Raw genomic sequence first — 27,774 nt, 5'->3', positions numbered from 1 at the left:
GTATTGACTATATTATTAATAGAATTTATTCCAGGAGATGAGCAAACTGGGCTGGAAGGCAGAGTTAAACATGTCATTAGTTTGGAGTCATTGCGCAGCCACAAGAGATCCAAAACCAGCCCTCCATGAATTCTGTAGACCTTTATCTAGCACCAATTTAACTTTGACTGTTAGTTGACCGGATTCTTGAATATAGCTAGCCATAATAAACTCTTCTGTGCTTTGAACTCAATAAATGCTCCTGGTTATTTGTGCCTGACAATGTATAAGGTCATCAAATCAGAAACTCAAGGCAGTCTCAAGGAAATGTTCCTATGCCTCATTATTTTATTTTTTTTACATGTATAAAAATAAATGTTTCCAATGTTTTTAGTTTGGCTATAAATACCAAAATGTTTCATCTTTTTTCCCAAGGAGAGTGATGCTGGCGCATTAACAGATACCTTATTCAGGTGAGTGAAAATCTATCCATTTCATAATCCACCTTGTTTTTCTGCTATTGGATTGTTCACTCATCTCTCATTCTTTTCCCAGTGAACTAATTTCATCCGAAGAAACTTCTGTTTCTGCTGCAGAGGGCATTGAAGAATCACAAGGTATGTTGAAGGTAAAAGCACAGGTTAGGTGAAACCTGGCTCAAAACCAGTAAATGTGGGAGGGACCTTGGAGTCCTAGTGGACGATCACTTAAAAATGAGCCAACAGTGTGCTGCAGCTGCCAAAAAGGCTAATACAATCCTTGATTGTATAAAGAAGCATAGAATCAAAATCACATGAAATATTACCCTGTTTCCCTGAAAATAGGACCCAACCGGAAAATAAGTCCTAGCATGATTTTTCAGAATGCTCGTAATATAAGCCCAAACCCCAAAATGCCTCAGTTAAGATTGTCAGCCAGATGGATGCATTTAGTACCGTATTTTCCCCAAAATAAGACCTAACCAGAAAATAAGCCCTAATGCATCTTTTGGAGGAAAAATTAATATAAGACCCGGTCTTATTTTTGGGAAAACACAGTAGTACTGCTTTATAAAGCCTTGATAAGGCCATACCTGGAATACTGCATCCAATTTTGGTCCCCACATTACAAAAAAGATGTTGGGACTTTGGAAAAAGTGCAAAGAAGAGCAACTAAGATGATTAAAGGCCTGGAGACAGAAATATATGAAGAACGGTTGCAGGAATTGGATATGGCCAGTACAGAGAAAAGAAGGACTAGGGGTGACATGATAGCAGTATTCCAGTATTTGAGGGGCTGCCACAAAGAAGAGGGAGAGTCAACTTATTCTCCAAAGCACCTGAAGGCAGGACAAGAAACAATGGATGGAAAACTAATCAAGGAGAGAAGCAACCTGGAATTAAGGAGACGCTTCCTAACAGCGAGAACAATTAACCAGTGGAATGGCTTGCCTTCAGAAGTTGTAGGTGCTTCATCACTGGAGGTTTTTAAGAAAAGACTGGACAACCACTTATCTGAAGTGGTATAGGGCCGTGGTGGCGAACCTATGGCACGCGTGCCACAGGTGGCACGTGTAGCCATATCAGTGGGCACGGCAGCTGATCTCTGGCGCGCATGCGCACGCCGGCCAGCTGATTTTCGGGCCTTCTGGGCCCACCAGAAGTAGGGAAACAGGCTGCCTCCGGAGGGCCTGGGGGGTGGGGCGGTGGGGAAGGCCTGTTTTTCTTTCTTACCTGGCTCCAGATCCTCTCCATGCATCTGGGGAGGACGCAAGCAGCCTTCCCCACCCCCTCGGAGGCCCTCCAAAGGCCTGAAACAGCCTATTTCCCAACTCCCGGTGGGAAAGGAAGTGACGTTTTTTGCTGTCCCCAGCCATCAGAGACTCCCAGAGAGGCTGGGGACAGCAAAAAACGTCACTTCCTGCCCCACCGGGAGTTGGGAAATGGGCCGTTTCAGGCCTCCGGAGGGCCTCCGAGGGAGTGAGAAAGGTTGTTTTCACCTTTCCCAGATAAATAGAGAGGATCTGGAACCAGGTAAGAAAGAAAAACAGCCTACCAGGCCATCGTGAACCAGGAGCAGGGGGGGGAGAGGGGGGTTGCGCGCGCATGGGCAGGGCACATAGAATTACCGGTGTGGGCACACATGCGTGCGACCCTCCCCCACCCACCCCTCTCCTGACATGCAATGGCAAAAAGGTTAGCCATCACTGGTATATGGTCTCCTGCTTGAGCAGGGGGTTGGACTAGAAGATCTCCAAGATCCCTTCCAGCCCTATTCTTGATTGCCTGATAGAGAGGAGTGGTAAGTAGAGCAAAGAACATTTCAAATTTTTGTGGGTTTCTGCAGCCAACGACAATGACCCCAGTGATATCGTCAAAAAAGAAACATTGGCTGTTATTGTTCAGTAAAAAAACCTTTCTGAACTTCCACAGATTACAGTGGGAATCCGGATCTGGCTTTTCCTGCACCTGTAAAGAACTAAATATTTTTTTCCTAACTAGCATTTCCCTTCCAAAGAATTTTGGTGGTGAACGGAGAGAGGCTTAGAAATTTATTGATTGATTGATTGATTGATTGATTGATTGATTGATTGATTGATTCGATTTATATGCCACCCTTCTCCAGAGACTCAGAATGGCTTACAATGCGTTAAGCAATAGCCTTCATACTTTTGTATATACCTGCTTAGTAGGGCTTTCGCCCGCCCCCCCCAAGCGGTGTTCTTTTTTTATACAAAGTCAGCTTATTGCCCCCACAATCCGGGTCCTCATTTTACCTACCTCAGAAGGATGGAAGGCTGAGTCAGCCTTGAGCCTGGTGAGATTTGAACTCGCAGTAATTGCAGGCAGCTGGCAGCTAAGTGCTACTTAACAGCACTTTAGTCGGCTGAACCACCAAGGCTTTCAAATATGGTTGAAAGCCATCAAGTTATGTCCCCTTAACAGAAGACTGGTCTTTCCTCTATTGAAATGTATGAAAATCTTTATAAACACCCGAGGGATCTGAGCTGCCTATCATATTAGCAATTTTTCCCCTCGTCTTCTGCCTTTATAGATACGGACTCTACACTACTGGAACCGGAGGGGAAAACACAGCTCTCTACTTTACCGTTGCAGGAAGCAACTGTTGCTTCAAAAGAGGAAGCTCTAGAAGACGCCTCCGGCAACAAGACTGGTATTGTTGTTACTCTTTTTTTCAGATACATGAAACTCTTGGCAAGCAGGAAGCTACTGAAGCCACGAGCATTCCTTGGATTTGGATAAAGCCAAACTGGGCTGGGATCACACCTTGCCTTAAGCCATGGCTTACAAGTCACAGTGACTGACTTAACAGATCACGCTAAAGCAGGGGTGTCAAACTCAAGGCCCGGGGGCCAGATCCAGCCCGTGGGGTGCTTAGATCTGGCCCGCGGGGCCACCCTGGAAATAGTGAAGGACTGGCTGGCGGGACCTCTGCCAGCAAAAACAGAGTTCACGAGGGGCGTGAGCAGCCCCCCCGAGCTCCGTTTTTGCTGGCAGAGGATTGCAGGAGGCTGTCGCAGCCAAAAACGGAGCTCGGGAGTCCGTTTTCACTGACAGAGTGCTCAGGCCACCACATGCCCCCCCCCGACACAAGTGACGTCATGCTGGCCACACACCCCTGGCCCCCCGAGGTCAAACACAACCCTGATGAGGCCCTCAATGAAATTGAGTTTAACACCCCTGCACTAAAGGCAACTGGACTTTCTTAGGTTTTTCCCTTGAAAACGTTTCACTTCTCATCCAAGAAGTTTCTTCACTTCTGATTGAATGGTGGGAAGTGAACGGATTTATGTATTATTTATGTATGTATGTATGTATGTATGTATGTATGTATGTATGTATGTATTTATTTATTTATTTATTTAATTTATTTATTTATTTATTTATTTATTATGATTGATTGATTGATTGTTTGATTGATTGATTCGATTTATATGCTGCCCTTCTCCGGAGACTCAGGGCAGCTTACAATGCATTAAGCAATACCCTTCATACTTTTGTATATACCTGCTTAGTAGGGCTTTCGGCCCCCCCAAGCGGTGTTCTTTTTTATACAAAGTCAGCTTATTGCCCCCACAATCCGGGTCCTCATTTTACCTACCTCGAAAGGATGGAAGGCTGAGTCAACTTTGAGCCTGGTGAGATTTGAACTGGCAGTAATCGCAGGCAGCTGATATTACTTTAACAGTGCTTTAGTCTGCTGCACCACCAAGACTATTTTGCAGTCATCTGGTCGTTAGCACTCTCTCTGAGGATCAGTCATTAGTTCTCTTTGAGAGACATGGAAGCCACTTGGGGTTTTGTCTGTATTTTCAGAGTCCCCTGAAAATCGGATGGGTGTGGAACCTTTCTGAGACTCTTAAAAGGACTGGATAACTACTAAGTATATAAATCCTTCCATTCCCCACCATTCAGTCAGAACTGAAGAAGCTTCTTGGATGAGAAGCGAAATGTTTTCAGGGAAAAAAGCAAGAAAGTCCAGTTGCCTTTTGGAAAAAGCACCTTTAGGACAACCACAACCTGAATGATTGAGAACCTCCATAAATAGATCACACTAAACAAACATCTCAAGAAGGTCTCATGCCGGATGTAAAGCCAGCCTTGTCTTTAACCTGGACAGGATAATCACTGTATGATTGAATCACTATTTTTTTCTAACTCTTAACCTACACCAAACAAAGGATTCTATCTTATGGCTTAAATCGTCCCTTCAATTCTTTGATCCCCCATTATTAGTTATTGTATTTTTGACACTGTCATCCTCTTATGTACGTATGGAACTTTTCAATCATTCAGGTCATCATGGTCGTCCCAAATGTACTTTTTCCAAAAGGCAACTGGACTTTCTTGGGTTTTTTTTTTTTTCTCTGAAGACGTTTCGTTTCTCATCCAAAAAGTGTCAAGCTTTGGAAGCCATATGAGGCCGGAAGCTTCCATGCTGCCACCTTCTCCTGTGTGAGAAAGTAGGAGGGGGGATTTAGTAGAGGGGTTGTCTGAAGACATAATAGCATTCTTCCTGTCGGTCAAGGTCAGGCCGATCCTGCATCTGGAGCAGGGGTGGGTTCTAAAATTTTTAACTACTGGTTCTGTGGCTTATTTTATGGGCGTGGTTTGATGGTCATGTGACAATTCTTTAGGATTTAGCAGAGGTACTGGTCTACCAGGCTTTTAACTGCTTGCAGAGCTGGTCCGGTCTACCCATTTGTTCTTGGAGCGTTCCGGTCTACCCATTTGTTTTCGGAGGCACCGGTCCACCCATTTGTTTTTGGAGCGTTCTGGTCTACCTATTTGTTTTTCGAGCTCACTGGTCTACCACCACACTGCCTTTTAACACTGATCAGCTGTAGGGTGGCCCTTTGAAGCCCTGCGGCAAGAGTTTAAACAGTTTTTTTCCTTCTAGCCAATCAGCTGGGATTCGGGAGGCAGCGAATAGATTGGGGGTGGGGCCAAATAAAAGGTAAGACTAATGTGGGGGGCTGGGGTGGGAGGGCCCAGCTCCCGAACAAAGAGAAGTGGTTCGGTGGTGTCATATCGTCACTGCTACCGGCTCGGCCGAACCGGGCTGAACCGGTAGGAACCCACCACTGATCTGGAGAAGGAGTGGTTGGAGTGAGGTCTCGAGATGGGACGGCTGTTGATTGGAGCATGTGATCGACTGAGGAGTAAGGGGATGGTTTGGGGGGTTTTGATTTACTGAGGGAAAATCCGGACCTCTCAGATTCGGGTTTTCCCAGATGTGCCAGTTTACCTATTCTAGTAAATAGAACTTTGAAAATTAATTGCTTCAGAGTTTTTACTCGGAGCTGGTGGGTTTTCTGGAACGCTGACAAAAAGCTTCTTGGATGAGAAGCGAAACATTTTGAAAGACAAAAACCAAGAAGGTCTGGTTGCCTTCTGGAAAAAAGCACCTTTGGGACCAGGGGTGGGTATTCACTTACCTTCGTTACCGGTTTGCAAATGTGAGCGTGCGTGCGCAAGGCCTTCCACGCATGCGCAGAGCATCAAAAACATGGATAAATAGGACGTGATGACGTCCGGGTGGGTGGGCGGAGCCACCAGCAGCCACCGCTACCTGTTCGCCTGAACCGGATAGAACCGGCTGAATACCACCACTGTTTGGGACGTCCTTTTAAATAATCCCCCCTCCCCCAAAGTTGTAATCTTTCGAGGCCCCAAGGAGTTCTGTAATAAAAGTAATAATAGTCATGAACAAAAGAGTCTGGTCTGGTTGCATAGCTCTGATCAGAGCTTTCTGGCAGTTCTTTGCAAGTTTTCCACTCATGCAAATGAGCCCTAGAAGAGCATCCACAGAAGACGACCTGTTCAATGCTTATGACCAGTGATGAAATGTAAAATTTGTTAACTACCGATTCTGTGGGCGTGGCTTGGGGGTGGTAGTGGGGTAATATGACTGAGTGGGCGTGGCCAACTTTTTTTTTTTTACTTTTAAAACCATTTTTTCTATAACCTCTTCGGCTGAATAGGTTGTAAAAAAAGTGCTTTTAAAGCCTCTGACGATCCCGGCTGACTTGCCTGATCGGCAGAGGCTTTTTTTCCTTTTAAAAACATTTTTTCTATAACCTCTTCGGCCCAAGAGGTTGTAGAAAAAATGCTTTTAAAAGCCTCTGATGATCCCAGCTGAGCCACGCGATCATCAGAGGCTTTTTTTTTTTTTACTTTTAAAAGCATTTTTTCAGCCAAAGAGGTTGTAGAAAAAATGCTTTTAAAAATTAAAAAAAAGCCTCTGATGATTGCGTGGCTCAGCTGGGCAATGGGGGGACGGGCAGGGATTTTTGCTACCGGTTCTCCGAACCACCCGCCTCCATCGCTACCGGATCGGGCGATCCAGTCCGAACCGGGAGCATTTCACCCCTGCTTATGACTCCTCTTTTTTGGCAGGTGATTCATCTTCATGTCAGGATCTGTCAAGCAGCATCGTGTGTCAAAAGAACCAGTTTATGTAAGTATCTGGTTTCAGAAATACACTCAAGTTATGGAAAAAAAGTTAAGATGGCGACTAATTTTTAGCCTGGGTTTTTTTTGCGTCTTGGAGTATTGTGTTTGCGCTGTTCTAGATGCCACCTTGATACGTCCTATGAGTGCCACTGTTCAGGTTCTATGAATGCAAATAATATCAAGCTTGCCCCATCTTCTCACCCCCCTGATATCCCAAGCCTCTCTTTTGTCTGGAATATTTGCAGGAAATATACCCTGTTTACCCCAAAATAAGACATCCCCTGATAATAAGCCCAATCGGGCCTTTGAGCACATGGCAATAAGGCCAAGTGCTTATTTCAGGGTTCAAAAAAATATAAGACAGGGTCTTATTTTCAGGGAAACACGGTAGGTAGTCCTCGACTTACAACCACAATTGAGCCCAACGTTTCTGTTGCCAAGTGAAACAGTTGTTAACTGAGTTTTGCCCTGTTTTATAACCTTTCTTGCCATAATTGTTAACCACTGCAATTGTTAAATTAGTAACCATCAGGTGCCGGGGAAACCAGGGAGATTCAGGCAGTTCAAATGACTATAAATATTTATTGAAAGCTTAAGCTCTCTACAAGAATCTGAGCTACTAACAGTCAAGGGAAAATCATGGGAATTAAGGTGGACTTGACTTAGATCTCTCGTGGGCACTCAAGGACTCATGACTGAGGGTTTGAGACCTGAGCACCACGTGACGAGGTGAGCTCCCGTCCTCGCCCCAGCTCCTTCCAACCTAGCAGTTCAAAAGCATGCAAATGCGAGTAGATAAATAGGTACCACTATGGTGGGAAGGTAACAGCGCTCCATGATGTCATGCTGGCCACGTGTCCGTGGAAATGTCTTCAGACAGCGGTGGCTCAGTGGCTTTGAAATGGAGATCATCACCATCCCCTAGAGACAGCAATTAAGGGAGTAAAATCCACAAGGACTCCTTTTTTAAAATTCTCCTCTAAAATTCCATATTCTGTGCTTTAGTCGATGTGCCATTCTGGGTCACTTCAACTGAAAGGTCAGAAGTTTGTCCTCTGCCTGACAGCATAATGATTGGTTCGCAGATGTTCCCTTAGAGTAGACCTCGTTCCATCTTGTGAGGTCCCCAACCCCCTTGAGATGTTGATGGTGCTGGGACTCCAGATCTTTTGACCAGAATGGTTGTTAAATTAGGAGAATTGCAGTTTATCTGCGAAGACCTTAGAAAAGGATATTTCAGGTGTGTGTCTCTACTAATATTCTCTCTCTTGTTCTTCTTGTTTCAGTGGCTCTCCCAACGAGAAAGAAGTGGAGGTGAGCATACACGTACTTGTTGCTTTTTCTACCTCCTCTTGGTATGTCTTCATATTTTTTAGCTGTGTTTCCAGGAAATGGGGCAAGGGGCAGCAGGATTTTGGGTGTGTAGCGTCCATGCTTTTAGTTTGAGCATCTGCCAGTATTTCCTAAGACAAGGTGGCAGGGTAGGACCTGGTTAACTGGAGACAGGATGTTAAGTTGAGCTTCCTTGCTCCATCTACCTAAATCCTATGTCAGTGTGATACTTTCTCCATTTGAGGTAGGTTTGAGCCAGGGGTCGGCAACTCGCAGCTCTGGAGCCGCATGTGGCTCTTTCATCCCTCTGCTGCGGTTCCCTGTCACTCAAAATATGCGTCACAACCGCCAATGTGCGACACCCGCCGGCACGCAATTTATTGAGCTTTTCGACCCCGGTAAGCCAACCATGGATAAATCCAAGAAAAGAAAAGTTTTAGAAGAAAACAGAATGTTTAATTCAACTACATATGTTAGTTTTGTGGCTGCTCAGGAAATAATCAGGCATGGGAAGGGTTTTGGTGTTTTGTTTTCTGTGGGAAATGGGTCCAAATGGCTCTTTGAGTGTTTAAGATTGCCGACCCCTGGTTTGGGCCATTGAAATTCATGATCGATCTAACAGAGATAGGTTAAGAAACCCTCAGTGTTGAATTAACTGGCAGGATTAGTGTTTAACTGAATGTAAACAAGGGAAACAAATAGTTATTTTGGGCACTAGTGCCCTCTATTGCTTATTAAATTAACCATGTGCAAAATGATTAGAGTTGAACTCTTTGAATTCAAAGCTCTGATTCTGAGCAGGAAGCCGCTTTTCAGAGTGCAACACAGCCACTGTAAGTGTGAAAAGAGCCTCCCCAGCTGTTGGATGTGCGTTGTATCCCAAATGCCTCTGTTTCAAGAGCAGAACAGCATTCAAAAGTCAAAAAGTTTGGAGTGTGCTTGAAACAGCTGGCTTCACACTCCGAATGATGGTTTTACGTCATATGGGGATTCTTTCAGAATTGAACTGGTTTGACTTGCAAGATTTGGCACCTCCTGCCTTGCCACCCAGATACAGAATAACAGAGTTGGAAGGGATTTTATAGATCATCTAATCCAACCCCGTGCTGAGGCAGGAGACCCTATTCCAGTGATGGCTAACCATTTTGCCATCACGTGCCAAAAGCGGGGGGAGTGCAGGGGGATTGCGCGCACGTGTGCCCACACCCATAATTCAATGCCCCATGCCCCCCGTGCATTTGTGTGCAAACCCCCCCCCCCGCGTTCCCCCTGCTATTGGCACACAATGGCACGGTGGGACCGGAAGGCTTGTTTTTTCGCCCTCCCCAGGCTCCAGAGCCTTTCTAGGAGCCCGGGGAGGGCGAAAACGGCCTTACCCAGACACACACACACACACACCCCGGAGACCCTCCTGAGGCCGGAAATGGCCCACTTCCCAACTTCCAGTGGGACCAGAAGGCCTGTTTTTCACTCTCCCCAGGCTCCAGAGCCTTTCTAGGAGCCTGGGGAGGGCGAAAATGGCCTTCCCCACCCCCGCAGAGACCAGAAACAGCCCGTTTCCCAACATCCGGTGGGCCCGGAAGGCCGGAAAATCAGGTGGCCGGCACACGCATGCGTGCTGGAGCTGAGCTACTGCAACGGCTTGCGTGCCCGAAGATATGGCTTCGTGTGCCACCTGTGGCACGTGTGCCATAGGTTCACCATCACGGCCCTATACCTATGTTGACGAACCTATGGCACACGTGCCCAAGATGGCATGCAGAGCCATCTTTCAGGGCATACGAGACGTCACCCAACTCACCTGCAGCTGCATATGCGCATGTACCCCAGCTGGTGTTTGGGCCTCTGGTGCGCATGCACGCAATTCAGGGGACCCAGCTGGTCTTCGGAACTCTCCTGTGCATGCGCGTGCATTTGTGCATGAGTCCTTGCGCACAGCACACACATGCGTAGATGGCGTTCACGCATGGGCATTGCACGTGTGAAAACCACACACATATACAGATGTTGTGATTGTGTGCACGGTGCACAGAGGAGTGTGTGCGAAAGCCGTGCACATGTGCAGATAGTGTGGTTGCGTGTGCAGCGCATGGGGGAGGAACCGCGCATTAGTGTGGATAGCACACCGCATGCAAAGCGTGTACGTGTTTGGTACTCGGTGAGTAAAAGGTTCGCCACCACTGCCCTATACCATTTCAAATAAGTGGTTGTCCAGTCTCTTCTTGAAAGTCTCCAGTGGTGGAGCACCCATAACTTCTGAAGGTTGGTTGATTGTTCTCACTGCCAGAAAGTTTCTCCTTATTTCTAAACTCAAGATCGTCCAGAATTCAACTTGAGATTCCTTCCTGCTAGAAGCAATAACAGATTATTTATTTATTTATTTATTTATTTATTTATTTATTTATTTATTTATTTATTTATTTATTGCACGGAGAGCGATTAACCAGTTGGTAAATCTGCCTAGTAAGGATGTTTGCTCCTCTTCTGTTTTCCAGGCAGAATTTCTACGGCTGTCTCTTGGATTCAAATGTGACCTCTTTACTTTAGAGAAGAGAGTCAGGCTTGAAGAACGATCTCGGGATCTCGCGGAAGGGAGCCTGAATAAAGAAATTGCTGGCGCCTTAAAACTACTTGATGTAAGAAGGAGGGAGATGGATTCCGTTGCTTCAGGGGGTGAAGGCAGACCTAACTTCTAGATCAGTGCTTCTCAGCTTTGGCCATTCTTCAAGTGGCAGAGTAAAAGACAGCAGCAAATGTCCTGTATCTACTGTTATTTCCCCGAAAATAAGACCTAACCGGAAAATAAGCCCTAAGATAGATTTTTACTCCAAAAGCATTATAATTCAAATAAATTTGATAAAAATAAAAAAAAAACAATTTAAATTTAAAAAATCCGATTTAAATTTTTAAAAATCTGATTTTCATCCACCCTGTTAAGAAGATTCAGCTGTAGTCCATCTTCAGCCCCATAAGCTCTAGGTCAGTCTGTTCTCTCAGCCCAACCTGACTTACAGAATGGGGATAAAATGAAAGAGATCTCTCCCTTGAGTTCTTGAGAAAGAGGTAGGGTAGACATTTATTAAATAATAGCAACTTACATTGCTTTGCAGACACGGTTATGCAAATCTCTAGCCACAGTCAAAGAGGTTTCTCTGTACTGGATGTGGGTGGACTTATTGATACGAATGGCAATTATACTGTTGAAAACAGAGGGCTCAAAAGTCATTTTTGGAGCTAAATGTTTGGCAGACGATTGTCCCGTTCGTTGTTTCTTCATTGGTATAGAGTACAACACTTGTCTTCTGTTTTACATGGACATCCTGGATATTCTTTGCTCAGTCTTTAGCCTCTCTAAGCGAAGATAACCAGGTGCAGGAGATAGTTAAGAAGCTGCAAAAGAGTCTGGACCTACTGGATCAGCATGCCACCAGAATCGCTAGCAAAGCAGAAATGCTGGGAGCTGTTCATCAGGTAGGTTGCTCGATCCAAAATTGTAAAGAATCGAAAGGTCTTCTCCAAGCCGAGTTTGAGTCCTGGTGACTTCATGGATCCACCGCTGTCTTTTTCCAATTTGCATGTGTGGGGAAGGCAATAGGGCTTAACACCCAAACCAATCTACATTCCTGATATTTCCTTGTCTCCTTCACAATGATAAATCAGGCCTCACTTAGATAGTCAACATCTGGCAGAGTTGGTTATATGTTGCCACCAGGCTGGATTTTATGGATGCGGCGTTCTTTCAGATAATCATGAAGAAAAAATATATATGCAGAATTGAATATTAGTTTAGTTTAGTTTAGTTTAGTTTTATTAAATTTATATACCGCCCTACTCCCGAAGGACTCAGGGCGGTGAACAGGCACAGGATAAAATACAGAAATACAAAAGTTAAAAACAATTTAAAACCAAATTAAATAATTTAGCCCACGACAATTAAAATCCCAATAAATTTAAAACAAATTAAAATTTCAATTTAAAATTTAAAAGAAAGGGGAGAAAAATTAGGCCAGGCCGGCTTGCTGGAATAAGAGGGTCTTAAGAGCACGGCGGAAGGTGCGTAGATCCGGGATCCTCCGTATCTTCGGGGGGAGCTCGTTCCAGATAGTGGGTGCCCCCACAGAGAAGGCCCTCCCCCTGGGGGCCGCCAGTCAACACTGCTTGGCTGACGGCACCCGGAGGAGCCCCTCTCTATGAGAGCGTACCGGCCGGTGGGAGGCTATTTGTGGTAGGAGGCGGTCCCGTAAATAACCAGGTCCTAAGCTATTACCGTTGGTTGAGTTGGCAGGAGGTTGCCACCTCCTCGGAAGTCAAATCCGCTGGGATCAAATGAAAAGTTCTTTGAAAGTAGATTCTGGAGCAGTGAGTCTCAAGCTTGGCAATTTTAAGATGGGTAGACTTCAGCTCCCAGAATCCCCCAGTCAGCATGGATCACTGTGGAATCCTAGGAGTTGAAATCCACCCATCTTAAAGTTGCCAAACTTGAGAAATACTGTTCTGGAAAAATCCTTTCTTAGCAAATTCTGTTTGTAAATGATGATGGGATTTGGAAAACTCGTGGAGCCAAGCAGCAGAGAAGTTAGTCAGAAAGAAATATGAACCAACAAGATAAAGAAAAGGTGAAACAAACATAAGGATTTAATATTCTTGAGTTTCTAGTGGGAAAAAAAATTATTGATTCAAACGAGCAAGTTGAATCTCTACAAGCTTGAATAAATCTGCAAAGGCCTTTGTGATGCAACCTTTGTGGCTGGTGTTGTCACACAACCTATAAAGGCATATACCGTATTCCCTTGATTGTCCTCTCTATTGTGTTGATAATAGTTTTAATCAGTTCTGATTTACTAGGACAGTCTGATATTACAGAAGTATAATAGAGCTATTGTTCAAGAATTTTAGATACTGGATTTAGTCTAATGTGATTGGGAAGTTCTGGAGATCAATAGGAGCATCATGTCTTAACAATATTTTAGTTCACGTTGTAAGTTGTGAAGCAGCTTTTCATCTTACCCAAATGCTCTGCAGCCTAAATGTTCTATGTAACATTTTGCCTGAAGAATCATTCTGGCCTCTCAAAAATCTTTTTTTTTTTTCTGTAGTTTTTGAAAGAACGAGCTGTTTATTTGTCATATTGGTTTCTCCAAGACAATATTCAAGACAACGTGTCCCAAGTAGAGAAGCTCCTTGAGTGTTGGTCCAGCCTTCGCTCTTGATTTGTAGAAAAGCTGGTACATACAATATGTGGAATTTGCTGGTCTTCCATTGAGTCATACAGCCTGTTCCTTGACCGAGCGAAGCAGGGCGTCCTTCGTTCTTACTCATCCATAAGGAACAAGAATTCTTTAGCAAGTGGTTGGCACTAAACTCCTGCTTCTACAGATCTTGCCACCATATTCTCTTCCTTAAACGCTATGTGGCATCCTTGTCCAACCTGATAATATTGACACACCCTCCCCACCATCAATGTGGTTACAGAATCCAGTAGACCAGTGGTCCCCAAACTTTGTGGCTTGGTGGCCTGGCTGGATGTGTGTGTGTATGGAGAAGGGAACTAGGTCACACAGGCAACAGGCCAGCACACATGTGTGCAAGTGCCCACAGGCCAGTGTTGAAATTCAATTTTTTCCACTACCAGTTCTGTGGGCGTGGTTTGATAGGCATGGCAGGGAAAGGATACTGCAAAATCTCCATTTCCACCCCACTCCACGGGAAGGATACTGCAAGATCCCCATTCCCTCCCCACTCTTGGGGAAAGATATTGCAAAATCTCCATTCCCACCCCACTCTGGGGCCAGCCAGAGGTGACATTTGCCGGTTCTCCAGACTACTCAAACTTTCCGCTACCGGTTCTCCAGAACCTGCTGGATTTCACCCCTGCCACAGGCCCTCTGCTCACATTAGTTAACCTGCACACGTGTACTCCAGCCAGCCACTCACGCAGCCCAATTCCGAATAAGTCACGGCCCGGTAGTGGGCCAAAACCTGGGGGTTGGGCACCCCTGCAGCAGACCATCATAAATCACAACTACCTGCCAGGCGTGTTGTAGAGTCCAATACTTGTTGACTTTGTTTCCACTCCTGGATCCTTGGAAGTTGCTTCTTTCTACAGGTAGTCCTCGACTTACAACAGTTCATTTAGGGACCGTTCGAAGTTACAATGGCACTAGAAAAAAGTGACTTACGACCCTTTTTCACACTTACGACCCTTGCAGCATCCATCCCCCACGGTCACATGGTTTACACTCGGATGCTTGATTCACTGACTCACATTTACGACGGTTGCAGTGTCCCCGGGGTCCTGTGATCCACCTTTTGTGACCTTCTGACGGGCAAAGTCAGTGGGGAAGCCAGATTCACTTAACACAACAGGGTTAACCACTGCAGTGGTCCACTTAAGAAACGTGGCAAGAACAGTCGTCAAATGGGACAAACTCCCTTACCGTATTTTTCGGATTATAAAACGCACCGGAGTATAAGACGCACTAAGATTTCGATGTGCCTCTCAGAGCACTCTGCAGGGCCCCCCCAAACCCTCTGCAGGGCCCATTTTTTCAAAAAATGGGCAACGCATGGGGGGTTTTCGGAGGCCAAAAACAGGCCCGTTTTTTCAAAAAATGGGAGTGTTTTTTTTATTTTTATTTTTTTATTTATTTATTTATATGCCGCCCTTCTCCGGAGACTCAGGGCTGCTTACAGTGCGTTAAGCAATAGCCTTCATACTTTTGTATATTTATACAAAGTCAGCTTATTGCCCCCACAAACTGGGTCCTCAATTTACCCACCTTAGAAAGGATGGAAGGCTGAGTCAACCTTGAGCCTGGGGAGAATTGAACTCGCAGTAATTGCAGGCAGCTGGATGTTAAATGCTGCCTTAGGAGGCATTAGCCTCCTATGCCACTCAAGCTCCTTTTGCCCTCGTTTTTGCCCTCCCCAGCCCCCAGGAGCACTCTGCAGGCCTCCCAAACCCTCTGCAGGCCTCTTTTTGGTGAAAACGGGATGCACGAGGTGGGGTTTCAGGAGGCCAAAAATGGCTGTATTCGGTGTATAAGACCCACCAACATTTCCACCCTCTTTTAGGAGGGAAAAAAGTGTGTCTTATACTCCGAAAAGTACGGTAACAGATGTCTCGCTTAGCAACATAAATTTTGGGTTCAATTGTGGTCGTAACTTGAGAACTACCTGTATTTTTCTATGGCTATCCCTTAATGAGCCAATTCCTCTATGGCAGGGGTGGGCAACTGTGGCCCTTTTACAACTTGTGGACTTCAACTCCCAGAATTCTGGGAGTTGGCTCAGGAATTCTGGGAGTTGAAGTCCACAGGTCATAAAGGGGCCATATTTGCCCACCCCTGCTCTATGGCCATCCCAAAGTTAGCCCATCTAACTTATACAACCTTTTCTGGAGTCCTGGCAGAGTTCGAACAATAACCAGAGTACTTCGGGATGGCTTTGGTTACCCAGTCTTTGAATTCTTTCGCTCAAAAGAAGACGGGGGGGGCTCGATGTGGTGCCGTGCTTATATAAGCCCACTTTCACCACCACCCCACCCCCAATGAAACAGTCGACGAACACAACACCAGTTGCCTCCTGTGTCCTTCCCTACCTTTTCTTCCCTAGGAAAGCCGGGTCAGTAAGGCAGTAGAAGTGATGATTCAGCACGTGGAAAACTTAAAACGTACATACGCAAGAGAGCACGCAGAACTGGAAGAGCTGAAGGAGCTATTACTCCAGAATGAGAAGTCCTTCAGCTCTATGGGGGACCGAGGTAACAGCCAAGGTGATGTGGACCGAAATGATGGCGACATCATCTCCCCTGCCTTTTTTCTCCAGGGCAAGATTGGTGGGCTAAATCAGGGGCTTCCAAACTTGGCAACTTTAAGACTTGTGGACTTCAACTCCCAGAGTTCCCCAGCCAGCTGTGCTGGCTGGGGAACTCTGAGAGTTGAAGTCCACAAGTCTTAAAGTTGCTAAGTTTGGAGGCTCCTGATCTAAATAATCAGATGCTGAGTAGGGATAACTGTGTTGAAGTTCAATAATGCCATGTGTTGTGCATGCCCTAGGCTCAAATCAGGCAATAGCAATAGCCCTTAGACATATATACCGCTTCCCAGTGCCTTACAGTTCTCTCTAAGCAGTTTACAGAATCAGCCGATTGCCCCCAACAATCGGGGGTCGTCATTTTTAACCACCTCGAAAGGATGGAATCTCACCTTGATCCTGGTGAGATTCGAACTGTCAAATTGCAAGGCAGCCGGCAGTCAGCAGAAGTAGCCTGCAGTACTGCACTCTAACCACCGCGGCTCAGTGGCGCCTCCTTCAGCTATTCCCATTATTACATGATCACGCCGGACTTTTTCTATGAAACACAACCTCCATCCACCAACCCAACTAAGTTGATTTTGACAAGGATTAAGGGAAGGGGGGTTATAGTGCTTCCTAATGGACTCAGATTGTTGGGGGGCAATATGCTGACTCTGTAAACTGCTTAGAGAGGACTGTAAAAGCACTACGAAGCGGTATATAAGTCTAAGTGCTATTGCTATTGCTAATGCGGGTTATATTTTTCTGATTTGTAATTCCAGAGCTGTCTGCAGAGGAGGGTCAAGATAGCCACAACCATTGAATCAAAACCCCACCTCTTTTAATGTAAATTGCCTATTAAAAGGGGGTTAGGTTTCAGTCACCGTTTGTAGCCATCTTCTTGACCTTCCCTTTGCAAAGATCCTGGACCTACTTCCTGCTTTCATGGCAGGTTTCTCTGCTCATGGGCACCTTCTTGGTAGAACTGGAGTTGGATGACTATGGAGATTCTCAATTATACAGGCCACGGTTGTCCCAGAGGTGCCTTTTTTCAGAAGAACTATTTATTTTATTTTATTTTATTTTATTTTATTTTTTATTTTATTTTATTTTATTTTTATTATTTTTTTTATTTTATTTTTTATTTTATTTTATTATTTTATTTTATTTTATTTATTTTATTTATTTTATTTTATTTTATCTCAAATTTATATACCGCACCTTCTCCCGAGGGACTCAGGGCAGTGTACAGCTAGATAAAAACATACAATACAAACATTAAAAACAATTAAAAGTATATATATTAATTTGGCCCCAATTTAAGATAACAAACCAATTAAAAATTAAAAAATATTTAAAAAAATATGTTAAGCCAGCCCGGCTTGTTGAAAAAAGAAAGTTTTAAGGGCACGGCGGAAGGCACCGAGGTCTTGGATTCTCCTTATCTCAGGGGGCAGCTGATTCCATAGGGTAGGTGCCCCCACAGAGAAGGCCCTCCCCCTGGGGGTCACCAGCCTACATTGTTTGGCTGATGGCACCCCGAGGAGGCCCTCTCTGTGGGAGCGCACAGGTCGGTGGGAGGTCGTCGGTAGCAGCAGGCGGTCATGAAGATAACTAGGTCCTATGCCATGGAGCAATTTAAAGGTGGTAACCAACACCTTGAAGTGCACCCGGAAGACCACTGGGAGCCAGTGCAGCTCACGCAGGAGTGGTGTTATGTGGGAGCGCCAAGCGGCTCCTGTAATTACCCGCGCGGCCGCATTCTGGACCAGTTGGAGCCTCCGGGTGCTCCTCAAGGGGAGCCCCATGTAGAGAGCGAATTAGAATTAGAATTCTTTATTGGCCAAGTGTGATTGGACACACAAGGAATTTGTCTTCGGTGCATAAGCGCTCAGTGCACATAAAATGCAAAAGGCAACTGGACTTTATTTTCCCTTGAAGATGTTTCCCTTCTCACCCAAGAAGCTTCTGACTGAATGGTGGTGGAGGATGGAAGGATTTATATTCCTTGCAGTCATCTGGTGGCTAGCACTCTTTCTGAGGGTCATGGAGGCCACTATTGTGGCCCGTCAGCGCCCCGTGCAGTTAGTAGCTGATTCTGACAGCGAGGAGGCTGGTGTGGTGCTGCGCCAGCAGCCTGTGCAGCTGGCACTCAAGTCAAACAATGAGGAGGCTGGAGAAGATGTGGTGCCAGAGGCAGGGATTCAGCCAGGGCCTTCAGAACCTCCAGAAGCTCCTATAAGTGAAGAGGAAGAAGAGGAGGAGCCTCTTCTCAATGCACGGGCGCGCCGAGCTGCCAAAAGGCAGGAGTGACTCCTCAGGAGGAGGTCTCCTCAAGAGTAAGGCTTGGGGCTAATTGGCCACTCCCTTAGCTTATTTAAGGAAGGACGGACGACTGAGGCAATTTGCAGGGAACAACTTCGTTCACTGTCCTTCGCGTCCGGATCTTAGTTCTCTTATCAGTTTCCTGCAAATTGCTTCTGGGCTTTCTGCCAACCATAGTAAGATTACGATTATTTATTCTTTGGATTCTTGTAGGCTGTTAAGAAAGTTAATTAACAGCCTTTGTTTGAAAAAGACTGATTTAATTTAGTAAACTAAGGTTTGTACAGACTTTGTGTGTGCTGCGTTCTTTGGGGTCCGTAGCTGGGGCAGAACAGCCAACTTGGAGGTTTATCTGTGCTAACCACCAAGATGACTGCAAGGAATATAAATCCTTCCACCCTCCACCATTCAGTCAGAACGGAAGAAGCTTCTTGGGTGAGAAGGGAAACGTCTTCAAGGAAAAACAAAGTCCAGTTACCTTTTGAAAAAGAACACCTTTGGGACAACTGGTGCTGGAGGATGCTGCCTTGGGGGCAGATATCATAACGGGGAAAGTTTGTGACTGATCTTCAAAACTCTTGGTCTTCACTCGCCATGCCACATAGGGGCACCCAAGGAAAGGCAAATAAATGGGCATGAGCTCAGCAATGGAAGAGGTGATCCCACTCTGGGCATCTTCTCCAAACCAATTCATTTCCCCCAAATTCAGACTAAGCTACAGAGATCCCTGTCCAAGAAGTCCCCCTTCTAGTTTTATTGAAACTAGTTCCTTGCTTCCCTGATTAATGTATATTCTTCCACTTCTCTTGCACTTTCAGATGACTCTTCAATTAAAAAACTCTCTGGTTCTCTCAAGGTACACATGTTGCAAGCATTTTGTTGCTTTCTGCACACTCTTCTGCGCTGTGCCCGGCCTTCGCAATCCGTTGTGATGCTTCTGAGCAATTCTTGCAGTTTCTGCGGGGCGGTGGGGCGTGTTTCCCCTCTCTTTTTGCAGCCGTGCAAAATGCATAAACCGAATCCTTAAATTTCCAATGATGTCCTTGAAAATTGGTACCGTTTTCTTGCAATAACACCTTGACCTTGTACTATTTTGTGGCCAGGTCTTTTCAATTCAGTTTCCTTGTTTGTTTGTTTTTCTTTGTTGTTGTTGTTTCCAAATTGCTCTTAAGGCTGAACAGAATTCCGTATTTGTGGTCTTTCTAGATTTTAGTTCTTGAGATGGGTGATAGTAGGAATTGCAACTGCGATTTATATGTGGTCAAAACTCAAGAACAGTGTTCCTGGTTTTCAGGGAATCACAGAACCAAATTCCCAGCTTGGAGAGTTTGATACTTCGTTTTCTGCATAACTGACTGAAGTAAACTGACGAATATAAAACAGTTCATGCAGATTAAAATGTCTTCACGACATTTCATTCCGGTTTCAAAAAAAAAGTATTTACAAATTCAGATGAGTATGTATCAAATGCATGTAATATGCCTATCCGTTATCAAATTCCACATTGCTGGTAAATTAAATAAAATGGCCATCTGGATTTCGAAAAAGTATCTTAAATATTAATCTTGAAATGTGAAAAAGTTGTATTTCCATGTTTAGCATGAGTTACTTAAGCTACTTTAAAATACAGTTTCTTTGCACACACACTCATCTGGAAGAATGGGATAATAATTGGAACATGTATTTGTGCTCCAAATTTGAATTCATATTTCTAGTGTACCTTTAGATGCAATTGAGAATCATGAATGAAGGCAAATGTACATGTCCCGGGATAATGTTGCAGGATCCAATCTGGGTCAATCACTGGGACCGGAGATTCAGTCTTCTGAACTTTCAGATTTTGCTGGAGCCCATCCTCAGGGAACTTCTCTCAATCAGATTGTGTGTGTTTTGGACTATTTTGTATGTGGCATTTATTTGGTAGAATAGAATAGAATAACAGAGTTGGAAGGGACCTTGGAGGTCTTCTAGTCCAACCCCCTGGTTGTTGTTGATTGGCCATCAATGCTCCAATCAACAACTAAAAAGCCACACACAACCAGGCACCATATACCATATTTTTCGGAGTATAAGACGCTCCGGAGTATAAGACGCACCTTAGTTTTTGGGGAGGAAAATAAGAAAAAAAAAATCTGCCTCTGCCTACCAGCATCCATCGGTATTCATCTGGCTAGCGTTCTGTCAGTGTGTGAGAGAGTTGAGGGCTGTTTGGAAACTGAAACAGTATTTGCTGTGTGAGCAACAAGGAAGGAGACAGCAAGGAGCCTGGGCGTGGCTTAGCTCTGCAGCTCTGAGTCTGTGCTGAACGCTAAACTAGTCTGCTACTCAAAACTGAAACTGAAACTCCTCTCCTCTGCTTGTGTTTTGCTTGTATTTACTACCACGTTGGAAAACCTGCTTTTGGTATTGTATATTTACTTCATGTGTTATGTTATATATAAAGAGAAGTTATTGAATCCTGCTGAATCAGTTACTTGTGTGTGCTTTCTGGATGTGATTGCTGCTGCAAACTCTTGATACGTCCTTGCAGCGAATAGCAAACAGCCAGGTCAGCTTCAGGATATTATTGCAGCCTGATTCAGCACGAGCAGCTGATTGGCAGGTGGATCGAGAATTATCCACTTTCACTGGCTTCACTAAGATCAGAACTAAATTTGGTGATTTTGGGAAAGGAGAGAAGATGGGCTAAATAACCTGACCTATAGGACTTCGAAAAAAACTGTATATTAATTAAGCAGGAAATTCGAGTTGTTCGTAAGGATTTCTTTAAAAATCAAGAAATGTGTCTGTGCGTTGCTTTGGCCTTTTATCTGTGCTATTTATTCATTTGCCAACCAATTCCTAGCCTAAAACTCTGTCCAAAATCGTTCTTAAGTATGAACAAAATTACAGCTTGAAATACCAATATTGACCCTGCGAGTCAAATTACAAATACCGCTCATAATTGAGTTTCTGCAGCAATTAGGATAACCTCATGTGTCCTATGAACCAGTGGATTTTTTTAAAAAAAAAACAACAACATTTAAATAATGAATATATGGTAGTCCGAACCATATATTTCATTGGAGACTGTTAAATATTTATAACATTGTTTTATCCGCATTTGATCATCGGTTACTTCTGGCACTTTTGTCGATGGAAAAATGCAGATCGCATTTCATTCAATGAGTTACTGAGGAACTTGGGTGGAAAATGTAATCCTTTACCTAGCTAAAATCTGCTGGCCTTCTTTGCTTTTAGTGCTCCCATTAAGTATGGTAGTACATTGCTTCGAATGTTTGCTTAGATCCCTCATAATTTACAACAGGGGAAACCCCAACCTCTGGGCTACGAACCAGTACCGATCCATGGCCTGTTAGGATCCGGACTGCACAAGCGAAATTCATCAGCGCATACACAGGATTCTAGATAGCCCACAAAGCCACAACCATCACAACCCTGGTCCAGTGGTGAAATCCAATTTTTTTTTTACTACCGGTTCTGTGGGCGTGGCTTGGTGGGCATGCTGTGGCTTGGTGGGCGTGGTGGGGAAGGATACTGCAAAATCCCCATTCCCTCCCCGTTCCTGGGGGAAGGATATTGCAAAATCTCCCTTCCCACCCCACTCTGGCACCAGCCAGAGGTGGTATTTGCCGGTTCTCCGAACTACTCAAAATTTCCGCTACCGGTTCGCCAGAACCTGTCAGAACCTGCTGGATTTCACTCCTGCAGGTTTGTCCAAGGAAAATTTGTTTTCCACGGAAGCTGTCCCTGGTGCCCAAGAGGTTGGGGAACCCCGCTTTATATGGCCCAGATGAGTGATGTTCCTGTGCAGAAAATTGCCACTGTGTGTTCTTCTATCTCTTTTTATATGTATTATCGATGATAATAAGAGAGGCTGGATGTAGAAAGGGGAGTTGGGCCCAGGATTTGAGCTCTGTAGAGTTTTTACGGTATATTCCCGTGATGGCGAACCTATGGCATGTGTGCCTGAAGTGCCACATGGAGCCATGTCGCCTGGCACACACGGCGTCTCCCGTTCCTCTTCCGGGTTTCTTGTGTGCATGCACACATGCTGATCAGCTGGCCTTTGTCTGTGTGGCGGTGCCAGGAACTGGAAGAGCTGGTCTTCCGTTTTCCGGTGTAAGACGCGTACTGGCTAGCTGATCGGCACGTGCGCATACGTGGCAGTAACCAGAAGACTTGCTGGCTGGCGTGCATGTATGCGCCGGAAAACGGAAGTACCTTATCTGGCACGCACATGCTCCTTGGCAGTGGTGGGTTTCAAAAACTTTTACTACCAGTTCTGTGGGTGTGGCTTGGTGGGCGTGGCATGGTTTAGTGGGCATGGCAGGGGAAAGATACTATAAAATCTCCACTCCCACCTCACTCCGGGGGAAGGATACTGCAAAATCCCCATTTCCTCCCGATCAGCTGGGACTTGGGAGGCAGAGAATAGATGCGGGTGGGGCCAGTCAGAATTTTTACTACCGATTCTCCGAACTACTCAAAATTTCCGCTACCAGTTCTCCAGAACTGGTCAGAACCTGCTGAAACCCACCTCTGCTCCCTGGGCAGCTTCTTTTCCTGGTTGTGGCCCTGATGAGCACGAGCGCGCGAAATGCACGCATGAAGTACTCCCTTTTTGGCACTTGGTGCCGAAAAGGTTCGCCATCACTGGTATATTCTGTTCGGTGATGGGTACCTGTTTGCGAAATCAGCGATGGAACTCCGTGCTACTACTTAAATCTGTTTAGAACAGTGTTTTTCAACCTTGACCATTTTAGGATGGGTGGACTGCAACTCCCAGAATTCCCCAGCCAGCCATGCTGGCTGGGGAATTCTGGGAGTTGAAGTCCATCCATTTTAAAGATGCCAAGAGTCACAACAGAATCACAGAGTTGGAAGGGACCTTGGAGGTCTTCTAGTCCAACCCCCTGCTCAGGCAGGAAAACCCTATACCATTTCAGACAACTGGTTGTCCAATCTCTTCTTAAAAACCTCCAGTGTTGGAGCATTCACAACTTCTGGAGGCAAGTTGTTCCACTGATTAATTGTTCTCACTTATCAAGAAATTTCTCCTTAGTTCTAGCTTGGTCCTCTCCTTGATTCGTTTCCATCCATTGCTTCTTGTCCTGCCTTCGGGTGCTTTGGAGCATAGTATGACCCTTTCGTCTTTGTGGCAACCCCTTAGACGTGGTAAAATGTCACCCCTAGGTTGAAAAACACTGGTTTAGATGTTCTGCTTCATTCACACAAGTCCCACCTTTGCCTAGAGAAGAACTTCAGGAGCCTTGCAGGATGTGCCATTCCTAACTGATCAAATAGTATTTCTTGTTTTGTGTAGCCCTCATCACTACGCAGAGTTAGCACTGCACCCTTGCCTAGGAACAGTAATGGAAATGCAATCGCTTTTTTGCAACTGGTATGTAGGTGTTTTCCAGTACTGACCGTTCCTTAACTTTAAAAAATATTAGCTGCACTTAGATGCTGACCTCTTCCTTTTCCCTGTTCCTACAAAGGCTCAGATGAACGAAACGGATGGAAGCAACCGGATTGAAAAATTCAACAGGCGCTCGAGTTGGTACGTAGGGCATTGTTTTTTATTTATTTATTTATTATTGATTTGTCAAGCATGTATAAGATAACAGATATAAGTATAAACATGATTATGAATACAGGAAATGGATACGAATAAATGGGGTACAGTTGGACAGGGAGGGTAGACACGCTGGTGCGCTTATGCATCCCCTCTTAAAGACCTCCTAGGAATGGGGTGAGGTCAACAGTAGACAATCTAAGGTTAAAGTTTTGGGGGTTTGAGGATGAAACCAAAGAATCGGGTAGTGCATTCCAGGCATTGACCACTCTGTTGCTGAAGTCGTATTTTCTGCATTCGAGTTTGGAATGGTTTACCTTAAGATTATATCTATTGTGTACTCATGTATTGTTGCGGTTGAAGTTGAAGTAGTCATTGACAGGTAGGACATTGTAGCAGATAATTTTGTGTACTACGCTTAGGTCAGACCGAAGGCGGCATAGTTCTAAATTGTCTAAGCCCAAAAATTTAAAGCCTGGTGGCATAAGGGATTCTGTTGCGAGCAGAGGAGTGGAGGACTCTTCTCGTGAAATACCTCTGGACACTCTCAATTGTATTTATGTCCGATATGCAGTGTGGGTTCCAGACAGATGAACTGTATTTGAGAATTGGTCTAGCAAAGGTTTTGTATGCCCTAGTTTGCAATATAATGTTACCGGAGAAGAAGCTACGCAAGATTAGGTTAACAAGTCTTAATGCCTTTTTGGCAATGCTGTTACAGTGGGCTCTGGCGCTTAGATGGTTTGAGATGAGTACTCGAAGGTCCTTGACAGAGTGAGGGTCACACAAAATCTGCATGGGGGGGGGGAAATCATGCAGAAAGATACATAATAGTTACCTCATTTTTTTATAAAGAAGTTACAAATGATGGTTAGCTGCTAATGCAACAGTAACTTGAATTATAGCGGGGAGAATTTATTTATTTATTTATTTTGCTGGCTATATGTCTGGTTTGAAAGCAGCCTGGGAACTTAATGATGGCAGCCTGTTGTGCTACAGAACAGAATCTGTTTGACGGAAGCTCTGTTTCTTTGTAATCATCCATCATCAGTCTCCAAGGTAAAGATTTGTCCCTATAAACTGTTGATTCATTTCTGCAGAATATTGAATAGTTGGGACCATCTGAGGCTGAAGAATTTAAATGCTTATGTAGAACAATTATATCTTTACATGTATCAGTAAATGTATGCCCTCCCCTCCCCTCCCCTCCTTTCTTCCCCTTGCACTCTCCTCATCCTCTTCTCCACCCCTCCCCTTCCTCTCCTTCTCTCCTTTTCTTCTCTCCCCTTCCTCTCTCCCCTCCTCTCGACTTGCTTCCCTTCCCTTTCTTCTCCTTCCCTTCCTCTCCCTCCCTTCCTCTCCCCTCCCCTCCTCTCAACTTCTTTCCCTTCCCTTTCTTCTCCCCTCCCCTCTCCCTTCCTCCCCTCCTCTGTCTCCTATCCTCCCCTCTCTTCTCTTCTCTTCCCTTCCTTCCTTCTCTTTCTCCCTCTTTCTCTTTTTTCTCTCCCTTCCTTCCTCTCTCTTCCTTCCTTCCTTCCTGTACTTTTCTTGGAGGGGTGGATATTTAACGGGAAAAAAAAGCAGCCAAAATTTCTTTTTAAAGAAAGCCTGTTTGATTCTCCTGTCCTTAGGAGTCTAAGAGGAACCAAACAAGGAGAAAAACGGCCCTCGCTACAGCGCTTCATCAGCTCGACTTCCTGGACAGAGTCGGAGGAAGAACAGCTTGAATTAGAGTGAGTCCCATTTTTCCTCCTGGTGCCCCAAAGACAAGATCTTCTCCTCTAGAAGCCACTAATGTCTCTTGAGCACAGAAGGAAGATTTGTTCTGTGTGGTTATAAGAATAAGGCAGGTGAATTGTGACTCTGCTGAAGACTCTGTCAACATGTCAGTCTAGAGCAGGGGTATCAAACTCCATCTCATTGAGGGCCGCATCAGGGTTGTGTTTGACCTCGAAGGGGGGGGGGCATAGCTGGGGTGTGTGGCCAGCTCAACATCACTTGTGTCGGGAGCACCTGTGGTGGCCTGAGCGCTCTGCCAGCAAAAACGGGCTCCCGAGCTCCGTTTTCGGCTACCATGGCCTCCTGCAACCCTCTGCCAGTGAAAATGGAGGCACAGTGAGCCGGTCCTTCACTGTTCCCAGGCGGCCCTGCAGGCCAGGTCTAAGCAATTCGCGGGCCGCATCCAGCCCCTGGCCCTTGATTTTGACACCCCTGGTCTAGAGCAATATTTCTCAACTGAGGCAACTTTTGCTGGGGCTAGCTGGGGCTATCAATGTAAAGATTTTAATTGGTTTTAAATTGGTTTTAAATATGGGATTTTAAATTTGGGGTTTTATAATTGAGCCTATTATTTAATAATTTTAATCTTTTTTAAATTTTGTTTGTGCTTTTAATCAGGCTGTACACCGCCCTGAGTCCTTCGGGAGAAGGGCGGTATAGAAATAAAATTAATAAATAAATAAAATAAATAAACTTTAAGATGTGTGGACTTCAATGCCCAGAATTCCCCAGCTAGCATCCTGGCTGGAGAATTCTGGAAGTTGAAGTCCACACATCTTAAAAGCATGATGGCTGGGGAATGATGGGAGCTGACATCCCTATATCTTAACATCACAAAGGTTGAGAAGCGATGATCTAGAACCATCCTGGACGAGCAGGGCCTTTTTAATCCAGAATCTAAATCACCCCTTTTACAGGGCTGCTCTTCAGGAACCGGCAGCTCCAGAGATCCAGGGAGGTAAAGCACGAAAGCTGAGCGAAAAGGAAACCAACGCGACTAAATGGGGGCTACGCTCACTGTAAGTCTAGAAGAAGCAAGACGAACGCTTTGTGGGAACGTGGGAAAGAAATTTGGAATTTCTAATTCATTAAATTTGAGGCAGTAGCAGTGATTTTTCAGCATGCCTTGGGTTCTGGATAGCTGATTGGGAGCATCCACGCATAGGACTTCAAAAAAAATGTTCCCAGAAGTTCAATTAACCCTTTTTTTAAAAAAAAAAGCTGAAGTATTATAAATGTAAACGAAGCACACTTCACTGGTTCTTCTTCTTCTTCTTGTGCATATCCCTCATCGGATGTTGGCGATCCTATTTTTATCAATAGCTGCATGAAAAAGTGGTGCTGAGTTTTGTCCAAGCCAGTCCCTTAGATTTTGAATTTTGAAGATTTTGAAGCCATGTTGTTCTTCTGCCTGGACCTCATTTGCCTTCAATCTTTCCCTGGAGGGTTAAGCGAAGTATGGCATATTTTTCCAGGTGTCGCATCACCCGTCCAAAATATTCTAACTTTTGCATTTTTATGGTTCTTCTGATGATTTTCCTTGGCTTTCTCAGGCGGCTTATCACCTCCTCCTTTCTGATTTTGTCAACCCAACTTATACGTAACAGCCACCTGTAAATCCACATTTCAAATGCTTCCAGACTCTTCCAGTGGCTTTCTGTCCAGAGACTAAATCTCCACTCCGTAGAGTAGGATAAAAAAGATGTAGCAGCTGGTTCCCCGTTACATATTATTCAGTGGTGAGATTCAATCGATGTAACATCCGGTTCGCTGAGCGCACACTTCGCATCCACCTGCTCACATTGCTCGTGTGCGCCCGCAGTACATTTGAAAAAAGCTCTAAAACTTACCTTCTCCTGCAGCCCCAGTTAGTAAAACAGCTGAGGCGCGGCAATCCGCTCTGCCGCGGCTATCAGCTGGGCTTCAAACAAAGGAAATATAAGTCAGTATACCGCAGGGGCAGGCGGGCGGACCCAGCTGATCGTTGGAGCGGACCGGTTCACTCTCAGCTGATCATCGGAGCGAACA

The 27,774-nt window shown here is 45.0% G+C and overlaps 1 protein-coding gene across 1 annotated transcript in view; it reads left to right on the top strand.

Moving 5' to 3' along the window:
* IRAG2 (inositol 1,4,5-triphosphate receptor associated 2) overlaps window positions 1-27,774 on the top strand; it is a 76,766-nt gene that overhangs the window by 47,920 nt on the left and 1,072 nt on the right. The window contains exons 25-37 of the mRNA XM_087873501.1: window positions 415-452; window positions 535-596; window positions 3,013-3,132; window positions 6,879-6,939; window positions 8,222-8,249; window positions 10,763-10,903; window positions 11,607-11,738; window positions 15,882-16,029; window positions 19,208-19,245; window positions 23,716-23,793; window positions 23,891-23,952; window positions 25,599-25,700; window positions 26,664-26,765. Coding sequence (XP_087729627.1) covers window positions 415-452; window positions 535-596; window positions 3,013-3,132; window positions 6,879-6,939; window positions 8,222-8,249; window positions 10,763-10,903; window positions 11,607-11,738; window positions 15,882-16,029; window positions 19,208-19,245; window positions 23,716-23,793; window positions 23,891-23,952; window positions 25,599-25,700; window positions 26,664-26,765 — 1,112 coding nt within the window. The remainder of the gene's footprint in view (window positions 1-414; window positions 453-534; window positions 597-3,012; window positions 3,133-6,878; window positions 6,940-8,221; window positions 8,250-10,762; window positions 10,904-11,606; window positions 11,739-15,881; window positions 16,030-19,207; window positions 19,246-23,715; window positions 23,794-23,890; window positions 23,953-25,598; window positions 25,701-26,663; window positions 26,766-27,774) is intronic.

This window comes from Pantherophis guttatus, chromosome 7 (genome assembly GCF_059756535.1).
Source record: "Pantherophis guttatus breed Tessera chromosome 7, ASM5975653v1, whole genome shotgun sequence".
NCBI classification, from domain to species: Eukaryota; Metazoa; Chordata; class Lepidosauria; order Squamata; family Colubridae; genus Pantherophis; species Pantherophis guttatus.
Note: the sequence above shows the minus strand (reverse complement) of the source record. Positions and strands in the feature narration are given on the sequence as shown.